Source organism: Microplitis mediator, chromosome 1 (assembly GCF_029852145.1).
Source record: "Microplitis mediator isolate UGA2020A chromosome 1, iyMicMedi2.1, whole genome shotgun sequence".
Classification (NCBI taxonomy): Eukaryota; Metazoa; Arthropoda; class Insecta; order Hymenoptera; family Braconidae; genus Microplitis; species Microplitis mediator.
The window spans coordinates 26,507,634-26,528,753 of NC_079969.1; the positions used below are offsets into that span (position 1 = coordinate 26,507,634).

A 21,120-nucleotide genomic window follows, 5' to 3' on the forward strand; every position below is an offset into this window, starting at 1 on the left:
TAAACAGAGCTCCAATTGAAGGAGTGAATTTGGAGTCAATAAGGAGTTGATTTGTAGTGAGTGTGGATTTAAAAAAAATTCAGATCACTCCGAAAACTCTCTACTGAAAAACAAACTCCGAATTTACTTCATATGCGGAGTGATCTTTTTTAAACAGAGCTCCAATTGAAGGAGTGAATTTGGAGTCAATAAGGAGTTGATTCGCAGTGAATGTGGATGTAAAAAAAATTCAGATCACTCCGAAATCTCTCCACTGAAAAACAAACTCCGAATTTACTCATACGCGGAGTGAATTTTTTTAAAAATTCGGATCTAAATAAAATCCGTAATCACTCCGAATTTTTTAGCGTAATTACGACTCGTGATTAGGGACTCGAATGATAAAAAAAAAACTTCCATCTTTGATCGAGCAGCAATAAATTACTCTGATGAAAATGATAACCGATTGATTAGAATAGTGATTTTGTAAATAGAAGCTGAAGAAATACGCGCGTGATAGATTGTAACTGGCGAACTTGATAAAAGAATAATAATAATAATAATAATAAAAAGTTAAAAATGTAATAAAAAGATTAAGAGAATGAAAAAGTAAGAGAAGGATCTCGTGGCGATTGTAAGATTCAGGATTCCGTCACGATCGTGCCAGCAGCAGCAGCAGCAGCAGCAGCATTGCGGCTCTTGCCTGGAACGAAAGCTATTACAAGTCTCCGTCGACCTGCTCGATCTCTTACCGGTTTAAATTCCTCGTGGTAGGAACGCCGTACCGCCGCCGCCGACTCTCCGTAAATGGAATTAGTATAAACAGATCAGAAAATCCAGGACTCGAGTATCATATTTTAAATTCTTACATAACTCATTCTTTCGTCATATTAATCTTTCATTATAAATTATAATTGCCATTATGATAAATAGTAAATAATAATAATGATTATACGTTTTTTTTTTTGCTCAACCTGAAACTCCATTTAAATAATTTAAATAATTACTATTTTTTTAAATAAATTATACCTGTTGTATTACTTACCTTTAAGCGTCTCAACTACGAGATTCCTCTTATCTCGGCAAGAACAGCATTCCGTTCTACACGTATAATAATCTAGTAATCCAATATATGTATATATATATATAGAAATTTATATATATATAAATATATAACACTATAACTTACACATGCACCAGCTCGTGCTAATTGTAAGATTCACTAGAGTAAGCTAATTATAAATTTGTATATATATATGTATATATATCCGTTATGGATAAAATAATAAATCACATCACTGGCACTTATTTAAATAAGAGTAAAAAAAACTCCATTTGGTCACTGTCCACAAAATTTAAAAACACAATTTTAAAATTTTTAAATTATTTAAAAACTCGTATTGTCGGTGGTTTTTTAAAAAAAACTTTTTGACGTTGATTGCAATAATTTTTATAAACACGATGTACCGTGACCCTGTACTCGTTTATTTAAAATTAAAAAGTATGCAAAGCTGGCGAGTGGTTTATAATTATTATGAGGAACGTGACACCTGGATATTTAAATATCTGACTTCACCGGCTGCCGGCGAGTGACTGACGCGGTCTTTATTTTTTGGAGAAGGGGAAAACCACGCTGTCCCCTCTTAGAACCGCGAGCGACTGCCGACCGCCAAATTTTTTAAATCCTTTATTTAACTTTGGCGGCTTCGCGGTCGGGAGAAATCGCGGACTCACTTCAGTCCCGCACATTAAATTTTCTTCGCTAAAATAAACATATTTTTTATATTTAGGAATAAGTCATTGATATTATAAATATAAGTAATTATCATATTTATATATATATTTATTTATATAAATGTGTGTATATATATTTTAAAGTTTGAATGTCAGGTACCGGCAGTCGGTAGTTTGAATAAGCGCGCGCTTTACTGCCGACTGGCGGCAAATTTGAATTTCGGATAATCGCGCGCCATCTGACTTGCGCGCTTGTAAAGAGCAGTAGAGGATGAAGATGGCGTCAAGTAGAAGGACAGTAGTTCAGTGAGGTTGGTAAAAATTGTACGTAGAGTAGAGAGAGAGGAAAAGATAACGAAGCCAACAGCGAGTGGAATCGAAATTTAGTACGGAGACCTAGATGGGAGAAGAAGAAGACGAGAGAATGAGTGTGACGTAAACGAGAACGAGGATCCAAACAAGTATCAGCTGTGTGGCAGTCATTGTTCGTATTCGTCTTGGCAGTAACACAAGAATTCGACATTTTTTTTTGTGTTATTTTGTGTTTAACTAAATTGTTGTTGCATTTTACGAGTTGATGGCTTCAGTGTGCACACTAATAATCTATATATTCTGATAATACGATAAACAACGTAACGTATAGACATATATATACACACACACACATACATACATACGTATGTATATATACATCAGTGACGTACGTATGTGTGCTGTCTATATATGTACATGTATGGGTGTATTAGACGTCATTGTGTAGATCTCGACATACGTAAAATTAATCTGTCGAAACAAAGAAAGTGGGGGAGTCGACGGTGGTAGTGCAGCAGCAGTAGCAGCAGCTCGCAACTCACCAACACAAAAGACACGAGCTCACCAGCACTTACGTCGACAGGAGACAGGAGACGGCGGAGAGTAGAGCGAGGGCACGAGACCGAAACGTTAATAATTTAAAAATTATTTATTTGGAGGTGTAAATAGAGGCCCCGTGTGACCAGCGGCCCCACCAGCGAACCCACCACCTCGGGGACAATAATCGTGTGAAAAACGGGGCGGTACGCGCGTAAGCCTGGCCTCGAGCGGCGAGTCGGACGACGGTGGGCTCGCTCCGCCACCGCGCAAAAGGTCCCGTAGTTCTCTCACAACTACCCTAAGACCAGCGGACGAGTACCACACCAGCGCAACCATGGACAATTATCGGTAACTCATTTTGTTTGTTTACGTTTATTATCACTGATACGGATCATGTTTATGTTCATGTCCATGTCTATTTAATGTGTCATCATTTCCGTATTTATTTATTTTTTTTTTTTTTATTTTATATTTCTTTGTTTATTTAAATAATTTATGCCAGCCGAGTCTAACTACGTACTTGTATTTTATTATTTTCACTAAACTGTAGATGCTGATGCGTGTACTTGAAAGTACTGTGGAGCATGATCTCATATTGAGTTTATGATACACTAAATAAATCACGATGACAGACACGAGTTAAACAAATAAAAAATAATAATAATAATGATGCCGGAGTTTTTTATTAGGAGCAAGTGGGACGGCGACCTTGGATTGGGTCAAGTAAAAATATAAATTTAAAATCTGACTGTTTATAATTATCAGGATGATGCAGCAGGCATCAAATGGAGCCGCGGTATCCAACGTTCCTCAGCAAAACGGAGCGAATCCAGACAGCAGTGGGTCTCACGCTAACGGCAACGCGATTCCACATTGTGACGGTGACGTTAATGGTGTTAATGGGGAGAGCAATCAGGCTGTAGGACCGCCGAAAGTTATGGACAAGACAAACCAAGATATTGTTAGACTAATTGGCCAGCACTTGAAGGCAGTCGGACTTGAGTAAGATATAAATATATACTTTAAAACTTTATTTTATTTTATTTATCGATTCCACGAACATTACAATGCCCGGTAGCGGTGCCTTGACATTAATATCGATCAGAGGTCTAGAAAATTTTTAAAAAAACTAAACATCATTGATATTTACTAGCCGGACTGCTGATTTGCTGATGCAAGAGTCGGGATGTCGGTTGGACCACCCGTCGGCGGCAAAGTTCCGCCAGCATGTGATGGACGGGGACTGGAGCAAAGCCGACCATGACTTGGATGAGTTGAAGTCATTCTTGAATAACCCGAACCAGAGTGTCGTGGAGATGAAATTTTTACTGCTTGAACAAAAGTACCTGGAGTTTCTCGAAGAAGGCCTTGTTCTTGAGGCGCTGCACGTCTTGCGCAACGAATTGACACCTCTTGGACACAACACGGGACGTGTGCACCAGCTCTCTGCTTTTATGATGTGCAGTGGCCGGGATGAACTTCAGGTATTATCAGCCCACATCTTTATCATTTTTTTGGGTCATCTCCACCCGCAGTTCAGTCATCAATTCCCAGGCTCTGATTAATCTGTTTAAATATCTAGATAATTTATCTTCGATGCACTAATCAATTTATTTATTATTATTATTGATAGACACGAGCTGGCTGGGACGGGAAAGGCTCAGCATCACGTACTGCTTTGATGGATAGATTACAAAGGTACCTACCGCCCTCGATAATGCTCCCGCCAAAGCGGCTGCAGTCTCTGCTCTGCCAAGCAGTTGAGATGCAGAATCAGCAGTGTACCTATCACATTACGCCTAATCAGCCGACACTCGAGAGCGTATCACTGCTGGTTGATCACAGCTGCAGCAAAGAACATTTTCCTTCTCACACAACCCAGGTGCTCAATGATCACTGCGACGAAGTCTGGTACTGCAAGTTCTCTCCGGACGGTTTGAAACTCGCTACCGGCTCTAAAGACATGACAGTAATCATCTGGGACGTTGATCCAGTAAGCAATTGTCCATCTGTCCCTACTCCGTAAATTTATTTTTTCTACTTATTTTTTTCTAAAAATTTAACAGGAAACATTAAAAGTCACGCACAGAAAGACTTTGGAAGGTCACACTTACGGCGTAGCTTTGATCGCTTGGAGCCCGGACAGCAGTCACCTGATTGCCTGCGGTCCGGAAGATTGTCCAGAGCTCTGGCTCTGGAGTGTCGATACTCCGGACTGCGAGCTTCGTATCAAACTGACGCACAGCACCGAGGATTCTCTCACTGCGTGTGCTTGGCATCGAGACGCGAATAAATTTGTCACCGGAGGTCTGAGAGGGCAATTCTATCAATGCGACATGGACGGAAACATTCTCGACTCGTGGGAAGGAGTCAGAGTCAAGTGTCTTTGGTGTCGCAGCGATGGCAAGACCGTTCTGGCTGCTGACACTCATCATCGTATTCGCGGATACAATTTCGATGAACTTTGCGACTTTACAATGTGAGTCGTCTTCAATTATTCAATTATTTTACTATATTTAAATGAAAAAATAATTTATTTTGGCAGTTTGCAAGAGGATCATCCAGTTATGTCATTCAGCGTAAACAAAGCGGACAGGTTGGTGCTGCTGAATGTCGCCAATCAGGGTGTGCACTTATGGGACCTGCAAGACAGATGCCTCGTTAGACGTTTCCAAGGCGTTACTCAAGGACATTTCACGATTCACAGTTGCTTCGGTGGTGTCAACCAGGACTTTATAGCTTCCGGTAGTGAAGGTAAATAATAATAATAACATATATTTATTATATTATATGAAATTCAATCAAGGCCATTAAACATGAGGAATTAAACATGGTCTTGAAGGCTCCCTGCCTTTATAAATCCGGAATAATTTCTCATGCAAAAATTTCTCAGCAATAATTACTCAAACAAAAATTGATCCGATACAAAAATTCATGGAGAATTTTTCACATTTGTGGTGAGAAAATATGCCTTGAGAAATTATTGCTGAGAAATTTTGTCGCAAGAAATTATTGCATGAGAAGAAAAAGACGGTCGCCGGTCTCTTGAAGATAATTATTGTGCAGCAAAGCGTATGTCTACTGTCAGATTATTTTTCTCACTTTACTGGCCAAAAATAATTTTCATTTAATTAAAATAAATTTATTATAATCTTTTGCGAATTAATTATCTTTACTAGTAACTTTCAGTCCTCATGTGACTCCCTGAGTATTGATGCCAAATTTATCGAATACGGTGTTGATACTCGGACAGTCACATGGACTCAGGTTGCTGATAGTAATCAGTTGATTATTAATGACATTAATTATTGTGAAATAATTATTTTTTCAGATAATAAAGTATATGTATGGCACATCAAACGTGAATTACCGATAGCTGTCTTAACTGGGCACAGCAGAACAGTAAATTGCGTCTCATGGAATCCAGTGTATCATCAAATGATGGCTTCAGTGTCTGATGATTGCACCGTACGGATATGGGGACCAAAATCTTCATCATTAGATCGTCCAGACAATACTAAAACTGGTATATATTTATCTATACAATAAAAATCTCTGTTTTAAAACAGGGTTTGAAATTTCTGGAATCCAAGTTACAGAACACGGCCACTCGTTTTTTTTTTAATGGGCGAGGGAGGGTCAAAGTTAGGGGATGCAATTGTCTGTATATTTATATAAAATGTGTTTTTACAGCCTCGCCAGACAGCAATTCGTCAAATGGAAGCGGCTGGCACGAAATGGTCTCGTAGCGACGCACTCAAACTTCGTACTCCCATGACCCCATGGTGTTCAAAAGACTGTTTTGTTAACCGTCATTAAATTGAGTACATCTTAAAGTGTTCCTTTATCGTCATACGAGCACAAACAGTGCTCATGTTCTAATGAAAATATATATATATATATACTTATATATATATTTTCAACACGAGCGTACTCAATAATACACAAAACCCTGGAGTTTTATTGATAATAATTAATAATTATATAATTATGCAATTAATAATTAATTAATTAATTATATAAATATATTTATACATATATATAATATCAATGAATTTATTCGGTGATAATTCTCTTATTATGTCGTACTCCACGGGTTTTATTATTTCATTTTAATTAATTTCTCTTCTGTTTTTTTTTTTCGTTTTAAATTAATTATTTAAATCGCAAGTGCGTGAAATAATTAATTGAAAATTTTAAATATTAAATTTAAAATCCGTTCCACGACGTAATAATTAATTGGTTTAATAAATAAAAAGCATAATGCTAATTTAATAGCATAGAATTAAGATTGTACTAGAGAATTGTCCAATTGTATTGACAAAATTGGACATAATATATATGATAAGAGTTTAATATTATTATAAATAATAATAATAATATTAACACCAATTATTATTATTATTATTATTAATATTAACGATTAATAGTTACGAATAAGCGTTTAACCGAACGAGAGCATCTTCGAGCAATTTTATTATATTTTTAACTTTAAATAAATTAATAATTTGGAAAATAAATTTATTTGTGCCAAGTGTGGAAAAAAATCAACTATTAAATTTTGTGTCTCGTAATTAATCGATTGTGGATTTTATTTCCGTTTATTCAAATATTTTTTAAAAATTTCGGCAATTTAGAGGGACACAGTTTCAAAAAAAAAATTATCTGATTATAATATAATTTATAATTAAATTAATAAATAAATAAACGTAACGCTAATTCGTAAATGAACGTATGGTTTTATTTATAATTAATTTAAAAAGTGAAAAAATTACCAGCGATTTTGTATGACGGTAGAAATACTTAACTTTTAAATTATTTAATAAATAATTAATTAAACGATTTAAAAAAAAAGCAATTTACGAATGTTACCTCTGATTTATTAACTGCCGTTTTTTTTCTATGATAAATATGATAATAATAATTATTATATATATATATTTACAGAGTGTAATAATTTTTGTAGCACTCGCTTTAGGAACGCGTGTTTCTAATTTATTGTAAATCGCAAGTGAGCACACGGCGATTAATTAAAATGTTATTGTGAATTAAGGGCATTCTAATACAGCGGCCCCTACTTTTCAAAAATTATTCAATGACCTTGAACTGTCCGGTATTAAAATTTTATTAATTTATTTTAAAAAAATTAAATCATTAATTGAAAAAAGGACAACACAGTTACAATTTCACCGAGATCTAGATTTTTTAAAAAATTACTGACAGTCGTCATCAACTGGGAGTTTAAGGGCATTCTCAGACAGTGCCCCCCACTTTTAAAAAATTTTCAATGACTTTCAAGTGTCATGAGCGTATGAAATTTTTATCAATTAATTAAAAAATTAATTAAAAAAAGGACAACGTAGTCGTAATTTCGTCGATATATAGATTAAAAAAAAAAATATTTACACTTGATATCAATTAGGAGTTGAACGAACTTTCTTAAATAAATTTCAGTAAAATTGTCATGTCAATTTTGTAATTTGAATTTTTAATTTTGTTGGCTAAAATTTATTCAATAAATTTCGTTTAACTCCCAATTGATATCAACTGTAAGTCATTTTTTTCAAATTCTATATCTCAACGAAATTACGACTACGTCCTTTTTTCAATTAAGGTTTTAATGTTCTTTTAATTAATTAACAAAATCTAAATATGGTTATGGCAGTTGAAAGTCATTATATATTTTTAAAAAGTGGGGGGTACTGTCTGAGAATGCCCTCAACAAAATTTGTTAAATAAATTTTAGCCTAAAAAATTTGACATTACAAATTATAATGACATGAAGATTTTACTGAAATTTATTTTCCAAATTTCGTTTATTTCCGATTTGATATCAACTGTAAATAATTTTTTAAAAAATCTATGTCTCGGCGAAATTGTCCGTTTTTCCATTTATGCTTCAACTTTTTCCTAATTTTTTTTTTAAATTCTAATACGGTCATTACAATTTAAATTTATTGGATATTTTTAAAAAGTGGGGGCACCGTCCGAGAATCACCTTAATAATAAAATGGCACAGTGGCAGTTAATCAAGTGGGATTATAATGAAACTAAAATAATAATAGTCTTGAAGATGTTTTCATATGCAAAATAGTAATTATAGTTGGGTATTGAAAAATGATTAAAGGTCTTGTGACATAAAGTGCAGTAAGTTATGTACAGATGAGTTTTCAATAAATCACATTAGAAACAATAAATTTTTATATTTTATATAATTATTATTATTATTATAATTATATTTATGATGAATTTGTACTAGCGATTATTGAGGATTTATATATATATTAGTATATATATTTTTTTAGTCCACTTACTGCAACTTCAAAACGATCTCAACAAATTTGTTTCTATTGATATGCATACGTATTATTTTTTACTAATTAATTAATAATAGATTAATTGAATATTTTTATTTACTTTCTTTTTATTATTAATATTTTTAATGTGAATTTTGTTGCTTGTTCGACATGATTTTTATTTAACCAATAAACTTTCATTTGTATTGATTTTAACAACTTTTGTAACAATGTTTTAAAGTTTATTGCATGTCATGGCTTTGAAAACAAATTTTCAGCTGTAGTTGGATTTGCGAGATTTTGAGTTTCGGATATTTTCGGTTTTCACCCCCACCATCAAGGCGCATGCTTTGAGTATTAAATTTAGATAGTGGGAGTAAAAACCTGAAAATTTCCGAAACGCAAAGTCGATAATCCAACTATAGTTTGTTTATTTATATATTTTTTAAAAATTGTTTATGTTTTTTTTTTAATAACTCGGGCAAGAAAAATAATTTGAGTTTTTGGTGAACGTTTTGTTTCAATGGAAATTGGATAAAATAATCGATGGTATTTTCTATTATTTTACACTGGAGTAGTCCTGGGAATCGGGAGAGAATCAGGACTCAAATTAGTTAATGTAACGTGGACCTAAGTCCACCTCCGCCGACCGGAAGCCGAGACCTCACCCTTTTGGGCACACTCGCGTTGCGAAATCCCATCTTCTGTACACTTTAAGCGACACTCTCGGCCGAAACCAAGAGTGGACATTAACCGGAGGTATAATAAAAAATCCTCATTGCGTGTGGTATCTAACCACAGCCACTACGAGTCCTACCTCACATGGGCCCACAACACTCCTCCCATCTCAAGAAATAAAGAGACTCTGGTCGAAGTGGGACTTGGAATGGGCTCCCCATAGTACCAATTATGTATTGGTTGACATACCACTTGGTCAAGAGGGGACGTGGTACTCTTTCCCCTGCCTCCCAAAGAAGACACCCAGTTAGAATCAGGACTCACTGACTGGTGGAAAAATAAATTTATCTTTCACTGTACATTAATGGAAATTCTTTCCCAGTAGAAGCTGTAGTTTTGATCAAGATTGCCGCCTAAAAAAAATTCATAGATAATCAGGACTGGCTATGGACAATTCCGAGTACACCTCAGTCTTTATTATCGAGAAAATCTGTCGTCTTAGAAAACAACATTTGAATTCATGATTTTCTTTTTGATTCAAGATCTACGATTGATCAGTACATAAGTCAATTTGTGTCATCAGGATCAGGGTCATCGATACATCTGCGTTATCGGGATCTGTGTAATAGCCCAAGTAGCATACAGACAACTTCAAAATGTCTTTCAAAAGGATAAAACACATTTTTTTTTTGTCTTAGTCACTTTTTTTGGTAAAAAGACATGCGGATGTTGGTCCTAGGAGACATAGAAAATTTGTATTGTTTTTTCTGTCTTATGTCAATTAAAAAATCGTTTAGATGACATATTTTACCACTATTTGTAATTAACTTTTTGTCGTTACTTGTCTTAAGTCTTTTAAGCAGATTTTTTTTTCAGTGACATGAATTTCTGATCGTTTTATCAACATGTTGGTGCCTTATCTATACGACAAAAAACTGATATCTTATAGATGTCATAAAGGCAAGTGTGCTACTCGAAATCGAAATATAGGTGATTGATTATCTGTATCATCGGCAATCTGGATATATGGGATCTGGGTCATCGGGATCTGTATATTAGACATCCGCTCAAATTTTCAAATACTCGCATTCAAAACAAATTTGCGCACCTACTTCTGCGCATACACGAAAATTTTTTTTTTCAAAAAAACCGACCATTAAAAAATCTCCAGATCTCAAGCGACCATTTTTAAAAACTTGTGCATGCGCGCCAATGTCTCAACATTCAAATATTGGAACTGTGCAACTCAGTAATTGAAATAAAATAACTTTGCATAGTGGATATAATTAATCATTTTTTAATGACTTTATTTAATAATAATTAAATAAGTCAGCAGTTTTGAAATTTACTCCATGAAATAATAAAATTTTTCATTTATCAGCAAGTGCTGTCACCTGCCGAGTAGCTGGATCACGAGCTATCATGGGCACTGTCATGAAAATGGGTAATAATGATCATATGTAATTGTTTATCACAATTTTATTAGCTGATACTGTCTATAAAAGCAACTTTACCACAGATATATCGAGTGATGTGCGATCAGTCGCAATAATTTCGAGACAACTTTCTTATTAGTCGTTTTAATGCGGTATTGACGATTTCCATTTAAGGAGATTGCTCATATAACTCCAATAAAAGTGTGTGTTTGTAGTATCGGGTGGGCTAGTATGAGCTATGAAAAAAGTTCCCACTAACTCGACTTTTAAAAAATTCATTCGTAAATTCGGAAAACCTCTACTGGCATTTGAAATAGGATTACTTGGCTGCTCGTACTTATTCTGGCGCCGCATGAACACGGACCCAGGTAATAAATTATCCCTGCTGATTGAGGTTATTCATACCACGATGATTCATAAATCCTCGAATTTAAATCTAATTATCATTAGATTAATTTTAGCATAAATTAAATTACTATTTTAATTTTCAGAGTTCCGCTGGTACATGCACTTGAACTATCCCTCAGTACTTGAAGGTTACTACAGAATTGGAGAAAATATTTCAGTAAAATCTCGAATTATTCGCGAAACAGATTTAATGACTTGGGGAAAAATAAATCCTAAGTCTGAATGATTTTTATTTTTGCTTAATGGCTTTCGCTAAAATTATATTAATGTTGATTGGCGGGTCTGGAGCTGGATACGCTTTGTTGAAAATTGTTACACCTTCCGATAAAGATTTTGAGAAGGTATTTAATTTTTATTACTTTTGAGGTTGTCAAATTTTTACTGATGTTCATTTTTTTTAGTCGGAAAAAATTGACAAAAAAAAGTAAACGTCCAAAATAATTTTATTTAAAAAAAAAATTAAATTTTCAGAAATTCCCTTTGCCTGCACTTGACAACTATCGCCCGTTCCTAAAAAAATCCGCTAAATTTGAAGCAAAAAATAAATCAAGTGACTCTATGTCTGACTCAGAAACTGCGAACGCAAAAGAGTCACCCAGGAAATAACATCCGGCTGCTATGGACACACCAGAAGTGATAGAGAGCCTCGGAGGCGGAAATCTTACCGATCGTATTTCAAAGCGCGATCGCGAGCGCAGGAACGTAATCGAGCGCAGAAAGGAGGAGAAGCAGCAGCTGAGTGTCGAGTCAGAGCAGCTGAGCTTCTTCCAGGAGACGTTTTACCTCACCTGCAACAAAGTCAAAGACATGCTGGACTCGGCGCCCCTGGCTCAGACTTCCGCGCTTCCGGGAATCTTCGATAAAATAAACAAAGAAATCCAGACCCTGTGGAACTACTTGTCCCAGTCAAAGATATTCCTCAAAGTCTACGACATTCGTCGGGCCCAAGAAACCCTCCAACGCCTCGAGACCGAGGCCGCCGACCTGGAGCTCAAGCTCCTGCCCAAGAAGAAGTTTGGTTTCAAAAACCGGCGGCCTGCTAAAAAGCCATCAGATAAATCCCTGGACGTCACTGACGGACTGAAGAACCTCAACCTGGCAGAGACAGTGACCTCAAATGGAGCAACAAAGCAGCACAATGAACTAATTAGTAAGTACACCGACAGTGCAAGCAGTATAATTGGCAAATCAGACCTCACCCTGACGTTAGACGCCGAAAATGTAAACAAGAATGACGTTCTATTGTCTGATTTAACTCGATGCAATGTGCGCATTTACGGTGCGCCGAGTACCGTACACATGATTAATCTTAAGCAATGCCAAGTACTCATTGGACCAGTCTCGTCATCTGTATTTGTTAGCAATTGTGACTCATGTACCTTTGCATTTGCATGCCAGCAATTACGTTTACACTCGTCGACGGACTGTACCATCTATCTCCATGTTACCAGTCGCGCTATCATCGAGGACTCGACTAAAATAAAAGTCGCGCCGTACAGTTGGAGTTACGAGGACCAGCAAAGTCACTTCAATCTGGCTGGACTCGACGTTAAAACCAACAACTGGGACTCCGTTGACGACTTCAATTGGCTTTCCTCCGAAAAACATTCGCCGAATTGGTCAGTCTTGAAACCGGAGCTCAGGGTCAAATTCTGGGATTGAAATTTTACTTTTTTTACCTAATTATTATTATTATACATATATTTTCGACTCTCACAGTGGATAAGTTGGCTGATTAAATCTTAGATATTTTATTTGAATATATTTGTCCAAGACATACATAGTATCTGATATTTTAATCATGTCAAATTATTAAGTAATAAACACGTGTATTTTCGCTTTTACACAATTAATAAATGCACGTTATCTTTATCTAAGTCCTTTAACATATAATTCATCCTGTTTTTTTTTTAGTGTTTGTAATAAATTTTTTTGTTAAGGACAGAGTTTTTTTGATTAAGAAGTTATCAATTTCAGGTCAGCGTCCAGCTGTTTTTAGTTTTTAAGGAATTTTTTTGTTGAATTTCCTCAATTACTTTATTATAAATTGCAATTAATCAGGTTATTGATTATGATTCTGAAGTTAACAGACAGTCAGCAATTTTTTGATTTTTTTTGGAACAATTGAATCACAAAATAAAAAATATAAAAATATGCACATGTAGAAAATTTAAAAAACTATAGGTGCAATTTTTTTGAATATTTTTTTTTTTATGATTTATGGTTTTTAAAAAAATCTAAAATTATTAAACGTCGGTTAACTTCAGTATCATTATTAATTAACAATTATTTTGATATTTCTTAATTACGCAGTTATTTTGGGTCCATTTGGTTTTGATTCGTGTCTACACAAAATCGTGAATTCACTCCGTCACTCGGAGTTTCGAAGTTTAAAAAAAAAAATCACTCCGTATGCGGATACGGAGTGAATAGGAAGTTGTCTCATACTTTGAATTGTATTTTTTCCAATAACTGAGATCAATATAAACTAATGGCAAATAAAATTGGACAGTAGTAGAACCAAATGATTATTTTAATCGATTCTTGTACTCGTAGATAAAAAAATCTGAAAACCGCCTGACCCTGCGGACCAGCACTTAAACTTCCTGCTGTTTTCGAGCTCTTGAGCTCAAAAATACTAGTGTTAATATATTTTGAGCTCTTTGAGCTTAGATTAGGAATAGATTTCGGAATCAATCCGTCGAGGACATTCCGAGTTGTCCAATAAAAATTTTATTTTTGGCACATTACCCAAAGTGCAAATGATTCAAATAATTTTTTATTTCTACCAGAACTATCTTTGCTGTACGTCAATTTGTGCAGAATGTCACGTAGCCAAGAGAATTTCCGAGTCCACCCAAAGTTATTAATTTATTAATTATTTTTATTACTTCCGCGGCAAATTTAAATATTTAAAAAATAAATTATTAAAAATTGGAGACAAATTAAAATTCGTAAGTTAAAATAAAATGGCGGCAGAATATCATAAAAAAATATTTAAAATATTTTAAAAAAAACACTGAAGTGTTTGAACAAACCTTGGCGGGGAAATAACATGCAGAAGGGTGTCCTAATACACTTGGAGATTTGAATTAAATCGCTCCAAGTGTATTGCAGCTAAAAAACGTCACTTAACTGCTATTTCCCCACCAGACGATGCCAGATGATTTTGCTCAGGAATTTAGAAGTTATCAGCATCAGTATCAGCAACACTTTACACTACACACTAGCACTGAACACTCGACACTTAACGACACCACAGGCACTTTGCACAATTTAAATTTTACAAACACTGCACAATTTAAATAAACAATAACTATGAGCAACAAATTTTATGGATCATTCCATGACTTCACTGCAATACTGTGTTTTAATTCAAACGTAAAGACGGATCTGAACTATTACTGCCATTGTCGATGATACTGACTGCCGCTATCGAACCGCCAGTTGATACAAAGCAATCGACTTTGCGATTCATCGCCCCCCACTTTAGCAGAAATTTAAACGTCGAAACAGCGACGCGCAGTAGCGCCATCTTGGCGCGAAATTTCAAAATTGAAATTTAATAGTTTTATTAAAATTTGTCTGTCGGTGCATTTGGAAACGAAACTTGAATAATTATTCATATTAAAATATACTAATTAAAATTATTCACGCAAACACTGAAATTAATCACTCAATTATTTAAAAAAAAAATAAATTCTATTTTTAAATTTTTTCACGATGGCGGCATAAAAAATGATGATGAAAACACTTTCACTCCAATTACTCGATAAAAAAAATCGCACTTATACACAAACACTCACTAATGATTTTTAAACACTTTGGTATATTAATAATAATTAATAAAAGTTATTTATATTAATTTTAATTATCTTGAAGTTAACGTGATTCTGAAGTTCGCAGACAATTAACAATTTTCGGATTTTTTTTAACAAATAAAATATAAAAAAAAAAAAACTAAAAATATGCACATGTAGAAAATAAAAAAAACTATAGGTGCAATTTTTTTTAATATTTATTTTTTTAATGTATCGTTTTGAAAAAAAAATTCAAAAATTATTAGACGTTGGCTTACTTCAGTATCATGGATTTCAAATTAATAAAACGAATGACAACGAACGCCGGTAACAGAACAATAAAAAAGATGGGACGATTTAATTACTTGTTATTTTTTGTTATTTATATTTTGAGTACCGATAAAATTAATATCACGAAATGTCCGTTGGGTAGTAGAGAACATTTAAAGACACGAGTTTTAATTTATTTTAGTAAAAAAACACTGAATTTATTTATTTAATCACGACTTAAATAATGCTCGAGCTAATGCAAAGGCGTTAAAGTGAAGTTTGACACAGAAGACTTGCGCAGTTGTAGAAACGGTTGGTACGACCTGCGCAGTAGAGACGAAGTAGACATACGCGTGCGCAGAAACCAGTCAGTCTCCCGCGTCATGGCTGCTATTGTTGTCTTTGTCATCTAAACTCGGTAAAATAATTCGTTTAATTATTTTGTGGCAAGATTATGAACATATAAATCTTTTTAATTATTTTTTTTTTTAATGATAAATATTTAAATATATCAAATTATGCGTGTCAGTGAACGTGACCTTGATAATAAATTAAATTCAGTGCGGTCGTAGTTCTCGCGTTGTTTGACGCCATCTTGGTTGTCGGAATTCGAATACACAAATAAATATTTAAATGATCTAGTTTTATTAAAAATATTATTTTCAAGTTATTTTTGTGAATCGGTGATTAATGACTTGTGTAAATTTAATTTTTTTTGTGAGTGTTTATATCGTTAATTCATTTAGTTGGACACTGGTGATGTAAAAGTACTCAGATGAGAATGAAAATGGCGGGAAAAGTGAGTAAATTCAAAAAAAAAATTTTGTTTATTCTTAGCTAAAACATTATTACGTAATTATGGAATTACTATGATCATTTTCGTTTATATATTTCATATTTATACTAACATTTATTTAATTTACTTAAAAAATTAAGTTTTAAATTTTCCCGCGTGTTTTAAAGGCGCTTTATTCGAAATGGCGTTATTTAAAACAAATTTCACACGATTATTCATTTTTTGGTTTGAAAATCATGTATTTTATTACAAATATAAATCAAGGGAAAGATTTAAATATAAATGTTGAAAAATTTGAACACCTGCAACTCGCCATTAAGGATACTGTAAAACTAAAGCATAAATTTTTCTAATTTTAATATGATCGTGAAGTTAACAAACAATTAAGAATTTTCGAAGTTTTTATTCAACCAAATTAATTACAAAAAAATAAAACTGAAAAACGGTTGGCCCTGTGGGCCAACCCCAAAACTTCCCGCTGTTTTTGAGCTCCGAAAGCTCGAAAACGTCATAATTTTCAAATTTTAGAGCTCTTTAAAGTCAAAAAATGTTTATTTCGCTGTTCAACCAAAAAAAAATACATTTGTTTAAAAAAAAAAAAAAACTTTCGTCGTATACAATATCGATTTTCGCAGGACCGCAAGATTTTTATCCGTAAATTTTTTTTATTTAACAAAAGCTCAGTTATCTTTAATTCAAAGAGTTAGCGTAAAAATTGTTTCCTCAGCGGAATTATTGCATTTATGTAAATGATAACAAAAAATAAGTAGAGTAAAGGCTATTGAGATGATATTATAAGAGCGAATCTGGATATATATAAGAATAACTATGGCATGCGCCCCCGAGAGAATCACAAAGAGTTGTTTTCTTAACCAATATTATTTTTATTGGGTCTCCATCGAGTTGGAATATCTGAATATCAATAGCTGACTTGGGCGCAAGTATTAAAACTCGTACCAATCGCGTAATATATTTTACAATGCTTCAGTAATTTGTATTTTGCATGGATTCATCTGATTTCTTAAAAAAAAAAAAATCGTTTATTTATCATTCCATTAAAATAATAATAATAATAATTATTATTATAATTATTGTTGTTAGTATAATTAAAGGCACATCCAATCCATTTCAAAATTAATTTATTGGGAATATTTTGCTAGTTATATAATTTATATTAAATTTAATAATAATTAAAAAAAAAAAATTTTTTTTTCATGATTTAATTTCCAGTTACGAATCAATTACTAATAATTAAACATTAAAAGTAATAATTGTAATAACAACAACTATTTTAATTTATAAAATTTACTTCAAGCTTTTAATTGTTCACATAATTTGTCCGAAGATACTAGTCCATGTAACTAAAGAAATATCCCCAAAAAATCAATTTCAAAATGGATCGGATCTGTATTTAATTACACTACAATAATAATACACTGTAAAAAATTTATGATCCTGAAGTTAGCAGACAATTAAAAATTTTCGGATTTTTTTTCAATAAATCAATTACAAAAAAATAAAAAATAAAAATATGCACATGTGAAAAATTTAAAAAAATACAGGTGCAATTTTTCAAACTTTTTTTCTTTTATAATTTAACGTCTAAAAGAAAATTCAAAAATTATTAGACGTTGGCTAACTTCAGTATCATAAAAATTTTCGGAGTAAATCCGGAGTGAATGTGGATTAAATCAGTCGAGAATGCGGAGTGAAATTCACTCATAAAAGGAGTTAATATTTAAATATTAAAACTCCGTATTAAAGTCAATGCAGATTGAGATAAAATCCAGATCACTCCAAAATTACTCAGCTGAAAAAACAAACTCCCCATTTACTCCGCATGCAGATTGATTTTTTTTAAACTCCGTAACGGAGTGAATTTGGATTCAGATAAAATCCTTAATTACTTCGAATTCACTGCCTATTTTTTCTAGTATATTACTATCAATTTTCCAAATTAACAATAAGTTTTTATTGAATACTTGCAATATTAACTGGGGGTTATAAAAGACTTGGAGATAATTTTTAGCGTGACTAAATAAATCTTAGCTTAACCGATTTTGTCGGTGTAGTTTTTATTTTCAAAGCTCCCGAGATTTTATATTTTCTCTTCATTCTTCATATACTTGCTCCATTCAGTGTCAAGCACCATGAGATGTTCTTTGACATTACATGAAAGGATGTTTCCAAATGTTTGTATATTTTCTACCGACAACTGCGCCAACTTTATACTACAAACCGTACAAACGTTTACGCAGGTGGACTTTACACAAGATTTGGCAATTATAAATAATAACGCGTACAAAAAAAAAGTAAATCCCGTATTTAAGACAGCCGTTAACTGATACCAGGTACCAAGTACCAGATACTCGATACCAGATACGAGATTTCGATTTTACAAAATTTTTTACGGTATCGCTGATTCAAATCCGACATTTTGGATCCGCGAGTAATTTTGGGCGCGCACTGCCGCAGATAAAAATATGGAAAAAAAAAAAAATGAAAATGCTGGCAGTGTCCGATTGATTGAAGGGGATTAAATAGTCTAAAGGTTAAACAGTCTCGGGTTGTAAAAGATTCAGGAATTATTGTGAGGTCGTTAGGAGGCCAGTGAAACGTATAAGTCGGATTGCACCAACTTATTTATTTTATTTTATATTTTCTTTGCATTATATTATTTAGTATATATATACATATATAATATCGAGCACTCGACCGAGAGATCTCTCTCTTTCACGATGAGTTATTGTGCGCGAAGGATCAATGGCTTTCGTTGGCTTCCAAACTCTAGATCCTTTCGATCGTCCGCCCCCCGGGGCTCTTGCACTCTCGCCTTTATTTACATTTCTTTTTTTTGGGCTTCGTCGAAACGAATCTACAAAACCTTTAAATCGATTCTTACGATTTAACATGAAAGCGCTCAATAAAAAATAAAGTAAAGTAAAATGAAATGAAATGAAAAAGAAAAAAAAAATAGAAACCGTCTCCAAGAAAATAAAACTCTAGTTATAACTAAAAATTTAATTATTAAATTACAATTTACCGGGTACTGTTATGCGATAATTAGCGACGGCAGTTCCTTTTGCCCTTCGCAGAGTGACTAGCGAGTCGTGAAATGGGACTTGAACAAGAAGGGCTGAGTAAATTAGCGAATCGTAAAATAACGAGGTTGTTTCTTTGATACATAAAGAACAGCCAGCAATAAATGTCATACTACAATTTATAATTTATACTTTATTTATGCTTGACTAACATTTTTTATCTTTACTCCTGCACTTTTTTTTTTCAAATTTTCCTCAGTTGCAATGAGCAAATTACAGCAATTGTCTGCTTCGTGCAAACAATTTGTCTAGGACTCAACTGACCCATAAGCAATTTGTCCGTAAAAGTTTAAACATCTTTGCTCCTTGCTCCGTTTAGTTACTGCATCAATAAAAGTCAGCATGTGCAAGCTCAGTCTACACTCCAGAGTCTCACATTACATCTAAAGTGTGCACACAATACAAACTTACACATGACGATGACGAACAAAACAGTAGTCAAATCAAACACTGGGCTATTAACTGGGTCAACATTTAATCGAGACAGAAAGAGAGGGAAAATTTGAAACCTAAAGGGCATGGTATTTAGGTGCCAATGGACTGTGTCTACCCTACTCATCTTAAAACCACTCGATGCAACATTATGTATCTGAATCAACCCCTCTTACTCATCATTCTTCACCCTTCACCCTGCACCCTTCGCCTTAGTCGTCTATATTAGAGACAGAATACACAGCCTACCTAAAATAAATATATGATTCGGGCTTTATTGCTCCCGCCAATATTGTTTTAGGCTCCTATCCCAGTCTCTTCGCTAACCATCATTACACAGTTCGTAACTCGATAAATTACCGGACAGCTTGTGCGTACACAAGTGCCCTAGGAATTTCCCTCAATATTAATATTTATTTCCGTATTGCTGTCAATTAAATATATCCATATAAATATATACCCTCGGACCTCGGACCTCAGACCTGAGACGTCAACTGAAACCGGGAAATGGTGATTTTTTTATGCGTTTGAACAACTGCTGTATCATGTTTCGTTTAGTAAAACATCGGGAATAATAAAATATATATATTTCTATACGAATTACTTACAAAGCTAATAAACGTTTTGTACTAATAAACTGTATTTAGATTTGACAATTTGTTATTTTTGTTATCAAGTAGTTTATGAAATGAAAGGACAGGAATTTAAAGTAAATTTAGAACGAGATGTACTTTATTCGACGGTAATTAACGTCAGTGGTTAAAGTTTTTCGTAACTTGCTTTTCTGTGAAACCTTTATGAATATATATATATATAATTTGAATAGAAAACTCGGTAGTAAATGCAAGCGGGTTAATGAAAAGCTCGAGTAATATATAGAAGTAATGACAGAGATAAAAGTTATTTTGTTCTGCTGTAGTATATTATTAATATTGTTTTTATTATATGGTAGTAAAGTTAACTAATTATATTACATGACAATTACTTAGTGTTATATTATAAAACTTATATATTATACTGATGATATTGGAAGGAGAAAATGTGTGATGCAGTATAAGGCAAAGTAACGATCCCATTAGCAGGTATTATTTTAGTTATGATCTGCTGTTGTTGGAGATGGAATAGAGAGAGAGAGAGGGAGGGAGAGTGTGTACGTGTGGGTTTGTGTCGCAAGATAATGTGATATATATGTGTGGAGATGGATGTTAGAGAGAAGAGAGAACAAATAGGGATGATGGGATAGTAAGAGAAGTGTGTTCTCTGACAACGAGGTCGTCATCTCCAACGGGGAGCTCTGGGGGCTGAAGTTGTGAGCTGAAGAAAGAGAGACGAGTTGCG

At 33.7% G+C, this 21,120-nt stretch overlaps 3 protein-coding genes across 5 annotated transcripts in view; 2 read left to right on the forward strand and 1 right to left on the reverse strand.

Moving 5' to 3' along the window:
• Window positions 1-1,583, reverse strand: part of LOC130667451 (protein expanded) — a 33,906-nt gene extending 32,323 nt beyond the window's left edge. Inside the window, exons 1-2 of one of the 2 annotated variants that reach the window (XM_057469153.1) lie at window positions 1,169-1,583; window positions 1,025-1,096 (exon numbers count right to left, since the gene is read on the reverse strand). The gene's annotated coding sequence lies outside the window, so the exon portion shown is untranslated. Of the gene's footprint in view, window positions 1-1,024 lie in introns of both variants that reach the window. The other variant, XM_057469072.1, reaches the window with a different exon arrangement.
• A 418-nt stretch (window positions 1,584-2,001) lies between these two features.
• LOC130666227 (WD repeat-containing protein 26) lies at window positions 2,002-6,947 on the forward strand. Of its 2 annotated transcripts, none has more exons than XM_057467024.1 (8): window positions 2,002-2,913; window positions 3,331-3,567; window positions 3,719-4,049; window positions 4,199-4,558; window positions 4,632-5,044; window positions 5,111-5,319; window positions 5,897-6,091; window positions 6,259-6,947. In XM_057467024.1, exons 1-8 carry the CDS (start codon window positions 2,900-2,902, stop codon window positions 6,312-6,314), a joined length of 1,815 nt encoding a protein of 604 aa, XP_057323007.1. In that variant the 5' UTR covers window positions 2,002-2,899; the 3' UTR covers window positions 6,315-6,947. The 2 variants fall into 2 exon arrangements, with proteins under 2 accessions (XP_057323007.1, XP_057323017.1); XM_057467034.1 differs by having other exon boundaries at window positions 2,002-2,197.
• A 4,079-nt stretch (window positions 6,948-11,026) lies between these two features.
• On the forward strand, window positions 11,027-13,255 carry LOC130670626 (tubulin-specific chaperone C). Its single transcript, XM_057474063.1, has 3 exons — window positions 11,027-11,343; window positions 11,467-11,724; window positions 11,855-13,255. The coding sequence occupies exon 3, from the start codon at window positions 12,002-12,004 to the stop codon at window positions 13,043-13,045; it is 1,044 nt and encodes a 347-aa protein (XP_057330046.1). The 5' UTR covers window positions 11,027-11,343; window positions 11,467-11,724; window positions 11,855-12,001; the 3' UTR covers window positions 13,046-13,255.
• Window positions 13,256-21,120: the final 7,865 nt, after the last annotated feature.

Bases quoted from the DNA above. Each gene is read 5' to 3' on its own strand.
- LOC130666227 (XM_057467024.1), top strand. The intron at 4,559-4,631 runs GTAAGCAATTGT...AAAATTTAACAG, and splicing joins TCATCTGGGACGTTGATCCA to GAAACATTAAAAGTCACGCA. The intron at 5,045-5,110 runs GTGAGTCGTCTT...TTATTTTGGCAG, and splicing joins GAACTTTGCGACTTTACAAT to TTTGCAAGAGGATCATCCAG.
- LOC130670626 (XM_057474063.1), top strand. From the start codon at position 12,002: ATGGACACACCAGAAGTGATAGAGAGCCTCGGAGGCGGAAATCTTACC.